The 18,978-nt window shown below is 41.8% G+C and overlaps 1 protein-coding gene across 1 annotated transcript; it reads left to right on the top strand.

Annotated features, from left to right (window-relative positions):
• Window positions 1-9,148: 9,148 nt before the first annotated feature.
• Window positions 9,149-17,747, top strand: VIM (vimentin). The gene is made up of 9 exons (XM_027720483.2): window positions 9,149-9,793; window positions 9,976-10,036; window positions 14,023-14,118; window positions 14,264-14,425; window positions 14,926-15,051; window positions 15,768-15,988; window positions 16,078-16,121; window positions 16,541-16,626; window positions 17,116-17,747. The coding sequence occupies exons 1-9, from the start codon at window positions 9,252-9,254 to the stop codon at window positions 17,155-17,157; spliced, it is 1,380 nt and encodes a 459-aa protein (XP_027576284.1). The 5' UTR covers window positions 9,149-9,251; the 3' UTR covers window positions 17,158-17,747.
• The last annotated feature ends 1,231 nt before the right edge of the window (window positions 17,748-18,978 follow it).

Genomic DNA, 18,978 nt, shown 5'->3' with positions numbered 1-18,978 from the left:
GGTTTTATTGAAGTCAGGAATATAACCCCTCCACATAAGGCTGGGTGATGGAAGGTAGCAGACTTGTAGCTGGGAAGTGTTTGTGAGTATTTCCTCTATATTCAAAAAGTGGAGGGAGAGCAAGAAAAATCTCCCGCTGCTGATACACCAGATGTTTAGAAGTGCCTTCACAGTGGTCAGCCAAAACTTCAGTACAAGCAAATATCAGTGGTGATGGCTGAACAATGAAAAATACTGCTTGTGTCTGAATGTCCGGTATAACCTACTAAATATCTGAGTGAGGATCAGGAAGAGTATACAGATATCTCAGCTGTCTAGAAGGGAAGATCATGTTCTGAGTCAGAAGTCACTGTGGCCAGGAAAGAATGTGAGGATGTCATACCCTTGCAATGCAACCACTGAACTGAAAAAAATACTGAGACTGGATAGCATGAATTCCTGTTTCCATAACCACTGGTCCAGTAGGTTACTAATAAAACTGAAAACCTTTTGCAGTTTGTCAAAACCAATCTGTAGCGGATGTAATATTTCAGGAGGGAATTTACCAGACTTGGTTTCTGCTGAAGTGATGCTCAGTAAAAGTAGCTGTCAGCCACAGATGTGGTGTTTCCAGGAAGCCTTATGGGCCGTGCCCACATAGCAAAGGAAGCCTATGATTTTCATTTATAATGCCATGCCTCTGCAAGACTAGAAGTGAAACCCACATAAAACCAGATTTGTCAGCCTCTCCCAATGCATTTCTAAAAACTCTATATAGGAGAAATTTGTGTAGCTGAAATTATTTGGAAGAGTGAACAGGCACAAACACTTTTAGCCTTTTGCTTTTCAAATATATTAATACCTCCATTTCAGGATTTTATTTTCAGGTTCTGGTGCTATGCATATACTCTGTAGGGAATAAGGAATAAAAAGAAATTGCTTCTCTAACTAAATCTTTACTTTTCTGATTTAAATACTTTTAAATCTAAGTAAGTCTGGCCTGTTTGTTATGTTTGGCCTGCAGTGGTCATCCTGACTGGATGAGAGGCATATGTTTACATGATGTTATTGACTTTCTTGTACTTACACATTCCAGTGCTTGACCAAAAAAAATAAAGGATAAAAAAAGACTAATAAGCAAAGAAAAAAAAATTTAAAAAATCGTATAAAACCTTCACTGGACAGAACAAAACAAACTCTAAAAGGCCCGCTGCACTCAGCCAAAAGATTGCTGGTGCAACCAATGTGTTTTGAATCAGACCCTTGAAGGGTCGCAGGAAATGGGTGACAGCAGGCACAGAGCCAGGCCTTGTTAAGGGGGAATCAGTTCAGGATGAGGTAATGGCGTGGGAGATCCCAGCTCGCTTGCAGGGGCAGGAGAAAGTGGTGTGGTGCTTGCTGCTCTACTGGAGGAGGGGGGGGTGATGAGGGAAGGGAGAGAAAAGGAGCGCAGATGGTGGGCCTGGATGTACGTCTTAACTTTTTACTTAAGGCAGGACTTTTCATTTCCAGTGTCCCCATATGATTTACAGAACCTATAGTGTTCAAACTGAAAAAGATTTGCAGCTGTATGTCAGCGTTGGTCACGCCTTTTGATCACAAGGCCATCTAGTATCATCTAAAGCTTTTATACACCATAGTCTTGTCTTTTAAGGAGTTCAGCCCTTACCTAAACTTTGTTCTTTCATTCAGTCCCATGTGGTGAGTTTAGTCTTTGCCTAAGACTGTGTTAGCACAGGAAATGAGATCTTTTATGCCATGGTGGTACTATTTCAGTAGTAGGGTATTTCCTCCAGAGAGAAAGAAAACCTTTAATGTGGCCACAGCAGAGCTGTAACTTTGGAGTTGCTGAGCTACCTTCAGATAGATAAACCATATTTGTACACAGTAAGAACCATAAAATCTGCCCAAGAAGCTGAGTGCCTAGGCAGCACAGAGGTGTCTTCCAACATGGCTATATTGCTGGCATTTGCAAATGAGTTATTTTGAAGCTAATCTGAAGATGTTTGATACCACTTATTAACTGCAATTACAGAAGTGATTGTACTGTAAATATTCTCTTTCTCACTTTGTACGTGTCTACAAATGTCTGTCAAACACACCAATATACTATCTACCAGAAAGTCTCTTGGAAAATAGTCTATAGTAAAACACAGATTTGAAGATATGGAATTTTATAAGGATAAGCTGAAATTAAGGATAAATTGAAAAATTGTTCTGAAAATAATCCTAGGTAAAATATAACAGTGTAATTTTTGGCTGCTAGGTCTTTTGGAGTCCCTTCCCCAAGTAAGTATTGCCTCAATTAAAAACAAAAAACTTTTGTTTTTTTTAAAGTTGAAACAAATTTTTTTTAGAAAAAGGGATGTGAATTTTTTGTTATTTTTGCTAAGACAGCCTGGAGAGGAAAGCCCCAATAAACCTAACCTGAAAGGGTCAAGATGTCCTAAAATAATTATTTCTGAAGAAATCATCTTGCAGAAGACATATGCCAGTATGGACTGGCAATGTCAAAATTCAGCTGTAGGGAGTTGGGCTGAATTAAGACTCCAGCAAACGTTTCACATAATTCATAGGAAAAATACAATGGGAAATTGCTGAATTGTCTGTTGGAAACCCTGCATGTCAGATGAAGTCCCTGAGGATGATTTCATTGTAGTTTCGGTGCCAAATCAGATGTAGCACTCACCTCCTACAGTATGGGACACTGTTGTTCAAAACCTAACATTAAACTTGAGTAATTAATTAACATAAACTGTCATAATTCCCAGTATCATTGCCAGTCCAGGCATCATGTATATTGTAATACAATAGTATTGTGTACTTCATCTGCAGGATATATCTCAAGATTCCTCTTGATACCACAGAACTTGATTATTTTTGGGATACAACTGAAAGACAGTTGCATTACCATATCCAGGGGAAATCACGCCTCTCTCTTTGAAAAACTGTGACATCTGACCTGTATGTTGTTTCATTCTGATGTGCTTTGGACTTACATGGTAGTAAGTGGAGTTCATGGAGTTCAGGGCAAATGCCTCATCCATGTCAAATGAACAGCCACAAATATTGGCAAAAGTCTGAATCAGCAAAACTGAAACATCTACAAAGTGCCTAAATAGTTGTTAGGTCCTTCCTCCTGTCATCCTACACAAACTCTCTCCCACCCAATGACCATATACAAGACCAAATTCTTAAGGAAAATGTCAAGTAGATAGTGAATTTTGTGTGTGATGGGAAACAGGACAACTTTCCACCTGAAAAGGATGGACACCTCCACTCTTAGAGATATTTGCTCTCTTCCTTCTCCAGCCATAGGCATTATCTGTTCTGTATTTAACAAATTTTCCACTCAGTTCCTTTAGCCCACAATATTTTATGCATCTTAAATCTGGATCATTTTACCTCCTTAATCCCAACTGGACAGAGTATATTTATGCTTGGAAATTAGGCATAGAGCTGGCATGTAAAAACAGTCCATCTTCTCAGAAACTCAGTCTTCTCAGCTTTGGGGTGTGTGTACCACCGCCTCTTCCCTTTGAAAGGAGCCAACTAAGCCCAGAATGGCTAACACAATGTACACTCAGTTTATGAGTCTCATTGGAACCAAGGATTTGGCACAAGAACTTGGACTGGGAAATCTGCTAAAAACTTGGCCTCAAGGAGCTAGTACTGTTCTGCTTGTCCTGGGCATCTCAGAGGAAGAATGGAACAATTGCTGCATGCAATTAATGATTCCATTGCTGAGTCCTGCCTCTTCCTCAGAAGGATCATCATTTCCTGGTATATCATGGCACGAAAACATTATGCTATTTATGCTTTGTGTAAGTGATGGAACTGGGGGAGAGAGAAAAATGAAATCACTCCTCAGATTTAATTGTTTTTTGGCTAGAGGGCCTCTTTAGGCAGTTCGCTTTGAAAAACACTTAGCCAAAAAGTAGTAAATGTTTAACCGATGGGGTTCATTAATGGCATGCTAGAATCACTTCTTTTAGCTTTTTCTGAAGCTAAAAGATGATGGATGGATGACTGATCTTTGAAAAAGGTTGCAATCTCAAAATTTAAAACCGTGATCGCAGACAAATACAGCTTCCCATGGTAACATGCCACGACACATGAATGTTCATCCACGCTGTTGACTTCTACCTGTGCCAACAGTTTGCTGCAGGGATAGCAACTGAGCTCTGAGCAACATCAGGAGGGAGAAAGGACAGGAAGAAGCTATGCACGCTATACATTTTACATAGATCCTACTGAAAACTTAAGCTATCAATTTTAATATTTTATCTGATATTTAAGTTAAATGGTCTTTATAAAGTGCCCATCATGATCCTTGAACAATTTATTGGTCCTTGAAAAAATACAAATTTCATGAAACAAGGACAGTGGAGAGATAAAATTTCAAATTGTCTATTGTTGGCATCCAAATCAAGGTTGAGAGACCTTGTTTATTCTGGAAATTACTTCTGCTTAAAGAGTTTCAGGTTGAGCCTTAAACCACGTCAAACCTCTTGTCATTTTGGAAAACACTGTCATTTATGTCACAGCCAATGCTAACCATATTGCTGGCATTCAGCTGTCAGTGCTATTGCTATTAAATGAAGGGACAAATGGAGTATACAGGTTGTCATACTTTTTTGCTGTGGTTTTTCATTTGTTTAAGGGATTGATAAAATAAATTGCTATACCAGTGACAGAGCTGAAAAACTTATCCTTCCCTTCCCTACCCTTCCCTTCTCGTATTGCTAGAGCTGTGCATGGTGTTTGAGAAGAACTCAGTGTATAGGGCCGTACTGGCTTTGAAAATGAGCACTCAGTTTGGTACAGAAATGTCCTATTTTGACACAGAAAACATTCTATTCTGGCAATTAGAAACCATAGTAGAGAGGAACTTAATACATGACAATAATAATTCTTTGGAAATGTAAGTCATGCAACTGGGTGGCTTGAGTCATGTTCAGATCACTTCCCTACTGATGAAACCCCTGCCAGTTTCATATAGTTCATTATACATTAAAATAGAATATTTTAAACAGAGTTGGTTAGTTTTGAGTATAGAGCATAATCATTTACTTGAAAAAATCAGCAGCTAGTCATACCCGTTTGATATGCTTTGCAACACTGGCAATGACTGTAGGCACCATTATTTTAAAAATACATTTCATAAAAGAATTTACCAATTTCTTTCTTAAGACCTCAATTAGTCAAGGAAGTTACTCACAAGGGGAGACTTCAATGCCTGAACATTTAGATGTTCTGCAGCCTGGTGATGTTCACAAACCCAAATCAGGGAGGGAGGGATGCAGGAAGATGGAATCTCTGGATTCAGAAAAATCATCTCTTCCCTTGATGCACTGGCCTTTCTTGGAGGCTTCTCCTTCCACTTGGCTCCCAGCTAAAGGGAAGGACAGTTCTCGTGTGAAGATTTAGAACCAAAATCAATTTTTTTTGGAATTTGGACTTTTCTGTTTTCAAAGCCATAGCAGTATTAGTGTTTTCAGGCCATGGCTGCAGGAGGAAGTGCTCTTTGGCACTGAAAGTTCAGCAATCGCTCAAGTGATAGGACAGAGCATTTGCTGTGGCTGAGCACTTCAGAGAGTTCCTGTTCAGTTCTCTGTAGGGCATTAAGAGCCTTTCATTTCCTCATGTTAAAGTGGGTCCCTATTGCCCAGAGTCTGTCCAATACTAATGGCACAGGGAAGGTGTGAAGGAATGCCTCTACAGCCCCATGCATGCCCTGGCTTAAGATTGCTGTATGGTACCGACAAGAAAAATGATTGTATTTGCATAGCAGGATGTTTTTCAAGGTTATTTAATATTTATGGGTCCTTTTGCACCTCCTGGAAGCAGAAACTTTGGAAAAAGGAGCATAAATCTGATTAATGAAAGCATTCACATCTGTTTGGTCAAAGTTTATAATAACTGGAAAGCAAATTCAATGTTTGGACTAAATTGCTCTAGTTTCTTACTGTTTTAATGAAATGGTAAATAAAAAAAAATAAAAAAAAGAAGTGAATGCCACTCTTTTCAGTGAAGTTTTCAGAGCAACGGTTATTTTTTCAAGTAGATCATAGAAATTCTGTTATGAGGACATCTTCATTTTTAGGGCAACATATATTCAGTATAAAGCCATTCATGCATCTGTACCCTCTCTCTATGCATACTCATTTTACCTGTTAATGACAGTTACATGCAATACAGGGGCTTTTTGCTAAACTTCTATGGCTTGATTCTGAATTTCATTCTTGGCAGTGAACCAATACATAATCCTCTGGAAAAAAGCAAAAAAAAAAATTAAAAATTCTGCAGTGTGAACTGGAAGTCTCATGATAAAAATACCTGATTCTTTTTTTAAGAGTGCCATTGTCTGACCTCAGATCTACCTCTAAAGAGGTAAGTGATATTTCAGACTGACCAGCCAGCTACTAGGTACCAGAATTGCAAAGGAAGTTATCACAGAAAACAACATAGATGACAACTAGTAGTTTATGAATAATCCCCAATGTGGTGCTGAGTGATTCTATTAGCTGTCTGTTCTTCATGTCAGAAGTGGTCAAGATCTCGATCACTGACTGTCTCTGAGAGTCCCATAGCATTTTCCATAAAACTACACTGATTACTGTGATTTCATTTCCATTAAAAACACACTTCCTATGATTTTTATGACTACACGGAGATAGAGTCTTTCCTGAAAAGGAGAGTGGAGGTTTTTTTGCATTCAAGGGGACATGTTTTATTCCCCTTTGGAGTTTGGGATGAAAATGCACATTAAATCTATTACAGCCTTACAAGAAACTTAGAGCTTCCTCCATTTATGCATCTGTCTAAATGCCAACCAGCAAAAGGCACCTAAAGCTTTATTGTAGTCCCAACAGCCGACAATATCCGAACATTTCATAGTGAGAAGAAGCAATGGGGCAGGTGGCCAAGAGTACATATGGCAGCGGTGACATAAACATATGGAAATTACACATGAAACATGAGGGGGGTGGATCATATTTACTAAAATAAACACCTTGGATTTTAGAGGCAAACTACTTCCTGAATGAGGATGACTGTTGCATATGTCTGCCATTGAAGGTTTTCTGAAGGATAAGCAAGTTATTTTCTGTTAGAAAAAGCAAATTGGGCACAAGCACACCTTAAAAAACCAACGATCTGCTAAAACTATCAGCATTTCTGAGTAAAACATCTTTAATCCATGAGGCTGTTGATTATGTGCTGGTTTGCTTTTTGCCTGCTCATAGAATCAGTATGTACTTTTGTGCCAGGGCTCACAAAGGCTTACAGCTCAAACTTGATGGCTTAAATAGAGCTCTGAGAGGGCCAGGCAGCACAACAGCGTCCAGGCTGGGCTTCAGGAACCTTTAGCCTCAGGAATGCCGTGTGACCTCTGCCTCTTATTCAGTGGGTGAATGGAATGAGCTGTAGCCCAGGACTTACGCTGTAAGCACTTCAGTAGCTCAACCTTGTCAGCTTCCTTTGCTTGAGTGAATAAAGGAAACTAAAACCTCAAGGACCTACATTTAGATACAGACTTCATTCCTGCACTTCTGGTTGCCAACAGAATAAAACTAAAGCACAGTTGCCTTTAAAAAACCAAGATGTTTGATAAAATATATGGATTCAAATTCTCCCTTGTAAGCTACAATGCCTGAAGTACAATAGCTGACTTTACTATGAACTGGAGTGTAAAAATGACCTTTCTCTCCACCCACTGTTCATGTTCAGGTTTATCAAAACTTCTAGTGAAGATACTTGCCTCTGCAGGACTGCAAGCTAAAAAGAATTAAAACTCAATGGTAGTTTTGCATCTCCTAAGTGCTGAAGTAATACATTACAGATAACACCTCCACATTGTATCGCTCACTTCCCATAGCAAAGAGGACAAAGTTGTTCCTTACCTGATGCATCAGTGCAGAAGTAGAGAATATGAGTCGTGCTTTGGCCACTCAAGTTTTAATTTATCTAAATGACAGGGATTCTGTCATCTCCCTTAACAAACTTCTGCATTCATACTGAAAACAATCTGCTGCTACTCAGTGGAAGTTTTTCTCTGCTAACTCATATGCCATTGCTATTGCCCTGCACTACCTACATCATTCTTCTCTACTGCTGGTAGCCCCATTTTGATTGTAAAATTGCTCTTGAAACACTGGGGGTTTTTTCTGGCCTTTCGTGTTCATTTGCAAATCATGTCTAATGAAAAATTATCATTTTTGCTTTCCTAAGACTCTGACCATGTGCCTACTGAAATGAATAGCAAAAGTCTGTTGGGTATAGCACTGCAGAAACAAATCTTTGTTAAAATCAAGCCTGCTACTATCCTAAATAATATCCAGGAGCAAGACCATGGATGCAGCTATTTCAATAATGTACTGTCCACACTAAAAAAAGTAAGTTGTTTCTGGAATCACTGTTACAATAATGGCAGAATTAAGCCTTACTCATGTTCACCCAGCTAGAGGGGAAAACATCTTTAGCCTGTAAAGTTTGTGTCTTTAGTGCAGAAGTAGGAGCTGACATTGCTGTCATGGGAGGCAGCTAAAGAAAACATATACATTATTTTTCTGGCTGTTTATTTTGAACATTTGACAGCCCTTCGTGAATAGTTAGCATCAGTCTTTTCTGATCTTACTCTTTCAGAAAGCTCAGAAAGAAAGGTTCTCAGAAAGTTTCTTTTACATATATATATACATATATATATATACATATACCTATAGAGACGTTTTAATGGGTTAATTGGAGTATTTTGCTAGTCCTGTGACATAACATTAAACCTGCCATCCCCCCCTTGCATCACCGCGCTCACTCTCGGAGGGGGACAGCGAGAGACAAGGGGAAGCTCAGCGCGGTTTCCGCGGAGCCGAGGATGCCGCTGCCATCACCGCCGTCCTCCCCGGGCGCGCCGTGCCGGGGATCCCCGCGCCCCCATCCGCGGGCCACCGCCGCGCCCTCCCTGCCACGTCCCGCAACCCCGGCGGAAATGTGCCGTCCCACGGGGCTCAGAAAGGCAGAGACTGCTGCCCACTCTCCACTCCCCGAACCGCCCCGCTCGCCGTCTTTGTGTCCGCGGCCACCGCCCCCTCCCCGCGGGCCGGCGGCGGGCGGGACGTGCCCGGCGGGGCGGGCCCAGCCACGGGCGGTGCCGCCCCATAAGAAGGGGCCCGGGCGCCGGCCACCGCCCTTCTTCGCCCGCAGTACGTTCGGGTTCCCCTGCTCTGCTCTGCTCCGCTCCGCTCCCGGATTACAAAGCCCGCGCCGCCGCCGCCATGAGCAGCAGCACCAAGAACTCCTCGTACCGCCGCATGTTCGGCGGGGGCAGCCGCCCCAGCACCGGCACCCGCTACATCACGTCGAGCAGCCGGTACTCGCTGGGCAGCGCCCTGCGGCCCAGCACGGCCCGCTACGTGTCCGCCTCGCCCGGCGGCATGTACGCCAGCAAGACGACGTCGGTGAGGCTGCGGAGCAGCATGCCGCCCATGCGGCTCCACGACTCCGTGGACTTCTCCCTGGCCGACGCCATCAACACGGAGTTCAAGGCGAACCGCACCAACGAGAAGGTTGAGCTGCAGGAGCTAAATGACCGCTTCGCTAACTACATCGACAAGGTGCGCTTCCTGGAGCAGCAGAACAAGATTCTGCTGGCCGAGCTGGAGCAGCTCAAGGGCAAGGGCACGTCCCGCCTGGGCGACCTCTACGAGGAGGAGATGCGGGAGCTGCGGCGGCAGGTGGACCAGCTCACCAACGATAAGGCACGCGTGGAAGTGGAGCGGGACAACCTCGCCGACGACATCATGCGGCTGCGGGAGAAGTGAGTGTGCCGGGGAGACGCGGGTTCGGGCTGCCGGCGCCTCCCGCTGCCGTCCCCCTTCCCCGTCCGCTGGCGCGGAGGCGGCCCCTGAGCATCCCGAGCGGTACCGGGCCGGCGGGAGGCTGGGCGGGGGATTTGGGGGACCCCTCGCTCCCTCCTCACCGCTGTCTTGCCCCTTCCAGGTTGCAAGAAGAGATGCTTCAGAGGGAGGAGGCCGAGAACACCCTGCAGTCCTTCAGACAGGTTAGCGGGGGCTGGAGGGAGGGAGCGGTCGGAGAGGAGGGACTGAGGAGGTGGTGGCGGTGCCTGGGACGGAGGGTGGGACTGCAAGAGTTTGCTTTTCTCGCACAAAGAGATTCCGTCAGTTCTCACGCAAACCCTCCGTGTTTTCTTTAGGGGGATGCTGCGGTCTGAGGGGAGGGGAGGGTAACTATTGTCTTGCTTTATCCAAGTCTAGCCTGTTTTACAAAAAACGCTCCAACGTGGAATCACTTTCCGATCCAATAAAAGTGAAAGGGGGCCATCTGCTCGCTTGGCTGAAGGGTATTAATGGTTTCTATGGGATTCACCGTGGAATGCAGATACAGGCATTCTGGCAAGTGTGGTGGCAGCAGATTGAAATAATAGATCCCTTTGTGTCGGAGGGGAGGGCGCAGTGGGCTGCATTCTTACTAAATGTGTAATGGTGTGGGCATATTTCTAGCAAAATGTGTCTACCATGTATATCGTCCATTTTTTTATATGAACCAGAGCTCCTTTTTGATGAATCACTTTGGACAGTGCATCACTGGACAACAGTTTCAAATTTAAAATTTTTCATGTGGGTGTTGTCTGCTGACACGAAGTAGTCAATTTGTTCCTCGGGGTGAGGTCACAGCAACTGAGCCTGCCTTCTCTGGGTGTCTGTTAAGAACATGGAATTTAATCCTCTGTAAAACAAAGTTGTTAATTTAGGAAACAATTTACATTAGAATTTATTCTCTGTAGGATGCTATGATGTTATCCAGATAAACTAAAACCTACATGACAACCAGAACCAACTGTGCAAACTGTTCAAAAATTGTTAAGCTCAAGTTTTCACTTGTGCAAAACCAGCTTTCAACTTGGATTAAGCTTTGTTTGGACTAGGAGGTGTTTAGGAATGTGCCTTCTCAAAACAAGGTCTCTTCCCTAAAACTGCTGGTGTAAAACAGCATTGCTAGCATTCCTCCAGGCTGGAAGTGACTGCCCTTATCTCCAGGCAGCTGGGTACAGGCTGATTTTGTTCCAGAGCTCTTCATAGACATTAGTAGAAGTCACCATTCAGGAAATCACCACTTCATTGTCAGCATTTCTCTGGGCAAGGCTTTTGATGGCGGTAATTTATAGTCCTTGAAGGATAGAAGGTGTCTCCATGAGATAATGTGTGGAAACTGAAACACCTATTCCCATTCAGAGCCTGGGAATTCAGTCTCCCCAGGCATTCTGGGGAAGAAGTTTGAAACAGAACAATTTGAGATACTGCCTTAATTAATTAAGCTTATGGGTTTTTTGCGTGCTAAGCCAATTTAACATAGCGTGAAGTTCCATGTGGAAGCATTTAACTTAAGTTTTAGAGAACCTGATCTACTCTGATTCATTGCTGAATTCAGTTGAAGGTTGGCTTTTACGTGATCTTTCGTCCTTAAATGGTGCACTTTAGGCATGTCTATATTTCAAACCAATTGAACTTCATGAAGACTCTAGGCTTTCAAGTGAACTTGGCTTTGTATGTATCTATCCCACACTCATTCTCCAGCTCTTCCCTGCAGTTTAGAAAGGAGTCATTCAGGAGCTCAACCTCTAGCAGATCTGTGTGTGCAGTACAGTCAGAATTGGATCCATTTAACCTCCTACAGTGTAGCTTTTGCATAAGAAATGAAAATCGTCTGTGGAAACTCTACACTAAATCCACTTGTGACATAGCTTGCATGCTGATGTGTTTTATCTGAACAACAATAATACCTTGCTTTTCCTCACTAGGAAGGGTATGGTTAACATACAGGTTTTGAAAAGTAAATCTGTTTCAGTATTGTTCTCCTGAAAGTGAAATGAAATTCATAGAATGCTGAAGTTGAACTATCCTGTTATGCTTTCCATTGTTAAAAAAAAAAAAAGCCCAGCTTTTTATTAAACCATTATATTATTCCACTGGAAAGTTTTATACATGGATTCAGAACACTTCAGCAGACATTTTGCTGCTCTGATGTAGCATCAAAATAACTTTCTACGAGACAGAGCAGTTGTATACTTCATTTTTTTTAAATAAGGTGAAAAAATATTTGAGCTTTTATTACCAAAAGGTGCCTGCTTCAGAGACGGTTCAAGTCATGCATACTGAATTCTAATTTAATTCTTCTCGGCAAAGATGTGATTTTATTCATGTGCTGAGGGGTGTACTGCATAAAAGAAATGTAAAAGTTCAGTGAGTTCTTTCCTTTGGGGCAAAACTAGCATCGCAATTAGTGAGAAAGTTAGTTATTGCAGTGTTGCCAACTACGTTGGCAGCAAGGTCCTGAACCTATGACAAGACTAACAGGTCAGCTCCTGGCTAACCTGAGGTGTGTCTGAAGTAAACAGAGATGCTTAACCTGTGAATTATGTGGCTTGTGTTAAAGAATCTCATAGGATAAAATCAGTGGGTACTCCATTTTCATGTTTCTATGACTTATACTTTGCTCAGGCTACAAGTAGCTTATTCGTTCATGTGGTTCTCCATCTAGGAAACACTGATACACTGAATCTTAATGATAGGGAATATACAAATGATAGCATATAGTAAAGCACATACAATATATTAAGTGTCTTCAATTGAAGATTCTTTCAATTTATTATAAGGTCCTAAAAATCCTGTAGATATTCAGTTGTCAGGAAAAAAATGATTAGTCTTCAGGATGCAGATTTCTGTAAAATCCACTAGAAACGCTTGGGATATCTGACTGACGATGTTGGGTCATAGCCATGTAATTTTCTGCCAGAATGATCTTGAGGGTTTTTTGTGGGGAGGAGAACAAATTAATTAGGAAATTCCTTCCCAGAACAGATAAACAGAGCCAGTATGAACTGTGGGGTGGAAAACTGGATTTGATAGAGAAGTTGTGGAATAACACATGAAAGGGGTATTTTGCTGGATAAAGAGAACAGAAGAATTCTTCTGAAGCAAGAACTTTACCCCAGAGTAGGAGTGATCCAAGGAATGGCTTTCTAGGAGGCTAAAGAAAACACTCCTTATTTCAAAGGTGTCATAATGGTAAGAACTGCTGATTAAGAATTTTGGGCAATTCAAAATAGCTTTAGAGTAAGCTGTGAAAACCTGATAATTTAATACCCTGTGAGCACAAGCACGCGACTGTGTATGTAACTATTGTGAAAGGAACAACCGTCCTCTTTGCAAACTAGTCATCCTACACATTTAAAATGTAAGAAGTTACCAATAAATGTTTAGTCTTAAGGTATGTTTTTGAACTATTTCAAGCTACTCCCATGTGACATTCATGGTGTGTCTTCTGTTATGCCCTAAGTGAATTTTTTCTGTTGATTAAGATTATCTCTGTCCAGCAAAAAGTGGAGTGTTTGCCAGCAACTACGAGGGTGTAGGCAATGATGAGTAACTCAATTTGCATTTATGCTCGTACCTTCTTTTTCTCGAGGGTGACCTGTTGAACTGCTTGGAGAAGTAAATGCTGCAGTTCCTATACATACTTCACTAGCTTTTACAAGTATGTTTTCAGCTATGATCTGTGGACTTAAAGGGCTCTGTGGTTGGTCACCAAGGAGTCCATAAACCAAGCCCACTGATAGTCATGTAGGCACCTGGGTTGCACTTTTAAGCCCTACTGGAAAGAATGGGAGTTTGTAAATTGCAAGACTCTTTCTCAGTGTAATCAAGCTAGAAGCACTTACTGCTGACTTCTGACTCAAGTATCTGTTTCATTTTCAAGCAGGATTTACACCACGATCTGTGTTTTCTTGATCATGCCAATATGTTGGCAAAGATGCATATGCTGTATAGTTCACAAAAATCACAGTAAAGGTGCATATAATGGTTTCAGGCTAGGGTAGGAGATGGCAGAAGGGTTTCTTACAGCTTTTGATTTCTTATTTTCTTGCTAAAATGCTCAGATCAGTCTGTTGTATGCTGCTGAACTTGCTGTAAAAGACTTTTCCAGCCCAGTTTTGTAAGACTGTGAATCATTCTTCTCCCTGGTCAGGATGTTGACAATGCCTCTCTGGCACGTCTTGATCTTGAGCGCAAAGTTGAGTCCCTGCAAGAGGAGATTGTCTTCTTGAAGAAGCTTCATGATGAGGTAAGCTGAATAATGAGGGCCTGTGTTTAGATGCTGACTGTCTGGCATGCAAGTAAGTTCTTTACTGGTTCTGTCCCAGAATCCCTGCCTGTGTACGTTCTGTATGCTTGTGTGTAATAACACTGAGCGTCTGCTTCTCTCTAAGGAAATCCGAGAATTGCAGGCCCAACTCCAGGAACAGCACATCCAAATTGATATGGATGTTTCTAAGCCTGATCTCACTGCTGCCCTGCGTGATGTTCGCCAACAGTATGAAAGCGTTGCTGCTAAGAATCTTCAGGAAGCTGAAGAGTGGTACAAGTCCAAAGTAAGTGAAATGCATCAGGTGCTCAAAACAATTGTACATAACAGCTTTGCTGTGGCACTCAGTGTTCCCTCTACTGGACATTAACACAGCCATGACACAAAGTAATATTTAAACTTGTCTGGGAAGAGTACAACTGAAAGCATTCTGTGCCATAAGTAAGAGCATCAAAATAATGAGTGCATACTTGGAGTCTTTCCTATGCTTGTACCTGGAAGCAGATGTTGGATGAAGTACCGGAGAAACAAGTGAGCAAATGGGTGAAAAAATGGTGAGAAAATGGGAAACATACAGGGTAGGGAAACAAATCTGAAAGTTTGCTTACACGTTCCAATTTAACAATTAGAAATAGAGAAGCATTCTAAGAGTAATGCCAATATTTAAATGTTTTGGGTGTTAACACTTGTAACGACTTCAGTCGCTCTCAGATGCTGTGTCCACAAAAAGTCTGTTTCACCATTTCTGTTGAAGTGTTGTGCTAACCAAACTGGGGCTTTCCACAGTTTGCAGATCTCTCTGAAGCTGCTAATAGGAACAACGATGCCCTGCGCCAGGCCAAACAGGAAGCCAATGAGTACCGCAGACAGATCCAGTCTCTCACCTGCGAAGTTGATGCTCTTAAGGGAAGCGTAAGTAGAAGGCAGCAGTGGTTGGGGCATTCTTCCCTTTGCAGCTTTAAGCACTGCACTGCAGTTTAGTTGTTGATCTAGATGTGAATACAGGTGATCTACCATGCAATACAGCAGCTTATTAGTACTTTTTGAAGAGGATGCCATGGGCTTAGTTTGCCTGCATGCGTGACAGTGTGCTGGTCAGATTGATACACTGAACTAGTCTTATTTGAGCTATAAAGAGTTCATTCTCTTGCTATAATATTCACTGTTTATGTAGCACTTTCTGGAAGTGTTTATGCATTGTCTGTCAGGTACAGCTGAAGCCATAAAAAAAAAAACGGAGGAGCAGTGGAAAGGAGGTACAAATTTTGCTGCTACTAGAACCTGACTGCCCTAAAGGCTGTCTTGAAATGAATTTAACAGTCTTAAGTACACCTGCAGGACCCCTCCCTGAGGACTGCTTGCATACTGACTTGTACTGCATGTGTTGGGTTTACTGTAAGGGATTGCTTTTCCACCTGGTAGAACAAGTACATGGCACACCTCAAGTCGTGTAGCAGAATAACCCTCCTTGACTTTGCAAGGGGGGAAGATAATAAGATGATAAATTTGGGATAAATTTTCAGAAAGGGTGCTCATGTAGCATAACTTTTTTTAAAATGCTAAGAGTTTTGAGAGTGGGGAAGAGTGGCTGAACTGCAGCAGTGCTTGATTTCATTGTTCTCTCCCAGAACGAGTCCCTGGAGCGCCAAATGCGTGAAATGGAGGAGAATTTTGCTATGGAAGCTGCTAACTACCAGGACACTATTGGCCGTCTGCAGGATGAGATTCAGAACATGAAGGAAGAAATGGCTCGCCATCTGCGTGAGTACCAGGACCTGCTGAATGTAAAGATGGCTCTTGATATTGAGATTGCCACCTACAGAAAGCTGCTGGAGGGTGAAGAGAGCAGGTAATCACATACAGACACTTCCTAAATAACAGTTACTAGAAGACGCTCTACACCCGTGTCTGATTTGATCCATTTCTTTTTTCCTTTAGGATTAACATGCCCATTCCAACCTTTGCTTCTTTGAACCTGAGAGGTAAACTTTTTCTGCTACTTCAGTTTAGCCGGTTGTTCTGTCACCAGTGAGAGGGGTTTGGATAGTTCCTTTTATGCTGGTTTTTGAACTTGTGTAAGTGCAGTTGGTTGTGAATGTTTTTCTTGGATATAACTACAATTACAACTTGCAATTACTTAACCTTGGATGGTAGAAGCTCTTGTGTTCCTGGACACTTGTTTAAAAATATCAATACATAGCAAGTGATTAATTTAGATGCCTGCTGAAGGCACTTAAAGGGCAATGGGGAGAAAATGCAGAAGACTGGCTTATTCAGAGCCACATACTTCTTTGTGTACTAAATTGGTATTCTGAAAGTAGACACTAAAATCTATTACACCTCATTTCTTTGAGGAGACCCTTCATCTAGAGTATTGGTAATAATACACTTTCTTCTGCAGAAACCAACATTGAGTCTCAGCCAATGGTTGACACTCACTCAAAGAGGACACTTCTAATTAAGACCGTCGAAACTAGAGATGGACAGGTTGGTAGTAACTTTTAATTTTATTTCTATCACAGCTGGTTACCTTAGTGCAGCCTTTATATTGCAGTAAATATTGAGTAGAACAGAAACTGGCAGTTCAAGCTGTGTGACTTAACATACAGTTGTAGCAAACAGGCTTCCATGGAAAAGTTCATAAAATTCATCTGATGGTAAAACCTTAAGTTTCTGACAGTTACCTCTGTATTGAATATTTAAGTTCACCTGAGTTAGCAGTTCTCAAAAGATTTCCTTAGGAAAACGTGGCAGCAAACAGAGGTACTTGTTTGGGGCAAGATGCTGTTGTCAGTCTTAAGTCAATAAAGCTTAAATGGTTTCTGCACAGTCTTTGCAAACTAGAACTTCTCATTTAAAAGTGAGAGCTGATACCCATTTGTTCACATTTTTGTGGTACTGCATGTTCCACTTTTAAGTCTAAAAAAACCCCACTTCCCACTAAAACTTAATGCAAGTGTTTCTGTTTTTCATCAGGTTATTAATGAAACTTCCCAGCACCATGATGACTTGGAGTAGAGCTGAAGTGAAGATGCATACTTAATTAATGCAGGAGAAATTCTTACCAGCAAGATTGAAAAAGTCCATGTCTTAAAGGAAGAAACAGCTTTCAAGTGCCTTTCTGCAGTTTTTCCATGAGCGCAAGATGATTATGCTAGGAAATAGGTCTTAGATCTTGCAAACTGACTCTCCCTGAAAGATTAGAGTTTACAATGGAGTCTAGTTTACAAATAGCAATATCTTGTGCTGCAATACTGTTTTTAAGTATCAGAATTCAATAAAACTGCTTTTTTCCAGCACAGTATGAGCAACCTGTCGCTACTTCAATAAATCTTTGGAAAATGGCTCTTGATGTGTTCTAATTTGTTAACTTCATGACTTTCTGGAAAGCCATAACAACATAATGCTGGAATTACTATACGGTTGACATCTCTAGTACTGGCTGTGTGGAATGCTGTTTTTTCAGTTTAACTAGATAAACTGTCTTACTCATTTACTGCTTAGGTTTTGGAACCAACTAAATGGACTATAACTGGCAGATGCATAATGTATTATGATTTTTCTTATCAATTGAATAAAATATGATACTTCAAGCTAATAAAAGTTAATCTTGCTTCCATATACTAGTTAACCCAGTTACTAAGAGCCAAGAATGCTCAAAATACCTTAAAACTTGGTTTTATAAAACATACTAGTTATGTAGTGGAGAAATAGTTCATGCAAGCCCTTATCTCAGACAGCACCTTTGCGAGTTAACAGCTGACTTGGTATATTGACTTCATTTTCCAGGAAAGACTAGTTCCCAAAGGCTTGTCTGTATTACAGAAGCTAAATGAAGCTTTCATATGGATTGGGGGTTAGGAGAGACTAACTTACCTTATTGCTGACTTGATTCTAGTATTTAAACTCCTTTTTAAAAACGGAGAGCCACCATGCTTGGTGTTCTCTGCTGAACATCAGCGTAAGTGCTGTAGAATGGGAAAGAGAAAGCTCCCATCTGGCTTGCTACAGTCTTATGGAAGGCAGAAGTGAAAGGCTGAAGTCCTCTGTGAACACTTAAATTCTCTTTTGCAGAGCAAGGAACTTCTCAAATTTAAATGTTTGAGACCACAGCACAGCCTCATGAAAGTTGTTATTCTGTTCTGCATCACTCCTGTAAAACCTGCCTCCTGTAAGCTTTTACTGAGGTAACAATTTTTGTGGAATGAGTAAAAGCAAATGAATTGTTCAGTAAATATGTACAGCATTCAGTGCTGATTCAAGGTGAGGGTAGTAGTTCTGTGTTGTACAGGCACTCTCACAAGCACTTGGGAACTGATCTCTAAGAAAAACATACTATTACCCTATCTGATAGGGATGAAAACAAATTACTTCTTTTCAATCCTTATTAGCTCTTCCCTTGGCTCAAACTCAGGACTAACTAACTGGATGCAGTGCAGGCAGTGGAGTGAGGGGGCAGTAGGAGTCTGCTTTTCCTATCTCTGTTGCCTGTAGCACCAGTTTAGGAGACCTGCAGCTAAGATGCTAAAGAGAGGTGGGCAGTGCCTGGGATGTGCTGAAACCCTCTGCAGCTCAGACACACAACCTGATGGTATCCCACAACCTGGGTGGGATACCTGGGGCCTGGTTGTGATAGCAGTTTACAGCTTTGAACCGCCCAGGCAGAAGTGCTGAAGCTGTTCTTCACAGCAGAAAAGAGGCTAAATTTTCAAACAAGGTGTGGTGCTGCTGTTCAGTGTTCACAGAGGACTTCAGCCTCTAACTTCCAACTCCTGGCAGGCCAGAGGGGAGTTTTCTTTTCCCTGTTACACCACAATTGGGCTGCTGTTCAGCAAAACA

This window comes from Pipra filicauda, unplaced genomic scaffold, assembly GCF_003945595.2.
Source record: "Pipra filicauda isolate LSUMZ 115617 unplaced genomic scaffold, ASM394559v2 scaffold65_size3143899_pilon, whole genome shotgun sequence".
NCBI lineage: Eukaryota > Metazoa > Chordata > Aves > Passeriformes > Pipridae > Pipra > Pipra filicauda.
Note: the sequence above shows the minus strand (reverse complement) of the source record. Positions and strands in the feature narration are given on the sequence as shown.

What these genes read in the sequence shown, in the direction of transcription:
- VIM (XM_027720483.2), top strand. Translation starts at nt 9,252, where the DNA reads ATGAGCAGCAGCACCAAGAACTCCTCGTACCGCCGCATGTTCGGCGGG. An exon ending in ATCATGCGGCTGCGGGAGAA is followed by an intron (nt 9,794 to 9,975) that starts GTGAGTGTGCCG and finishes TGCCCCTTCCAG; the next exon opens with GTTGCAAGAAGAGATGCTTC. An exon ending in TGAAGAAGCTTCATGATGAG is followed by an intron (nt 14,119 to 14,263) that starts GTAAGCTGAATA and finishes CTTCTCTCTAAG; the next exon opens with GAAATCCGAGAATTGCAGGC.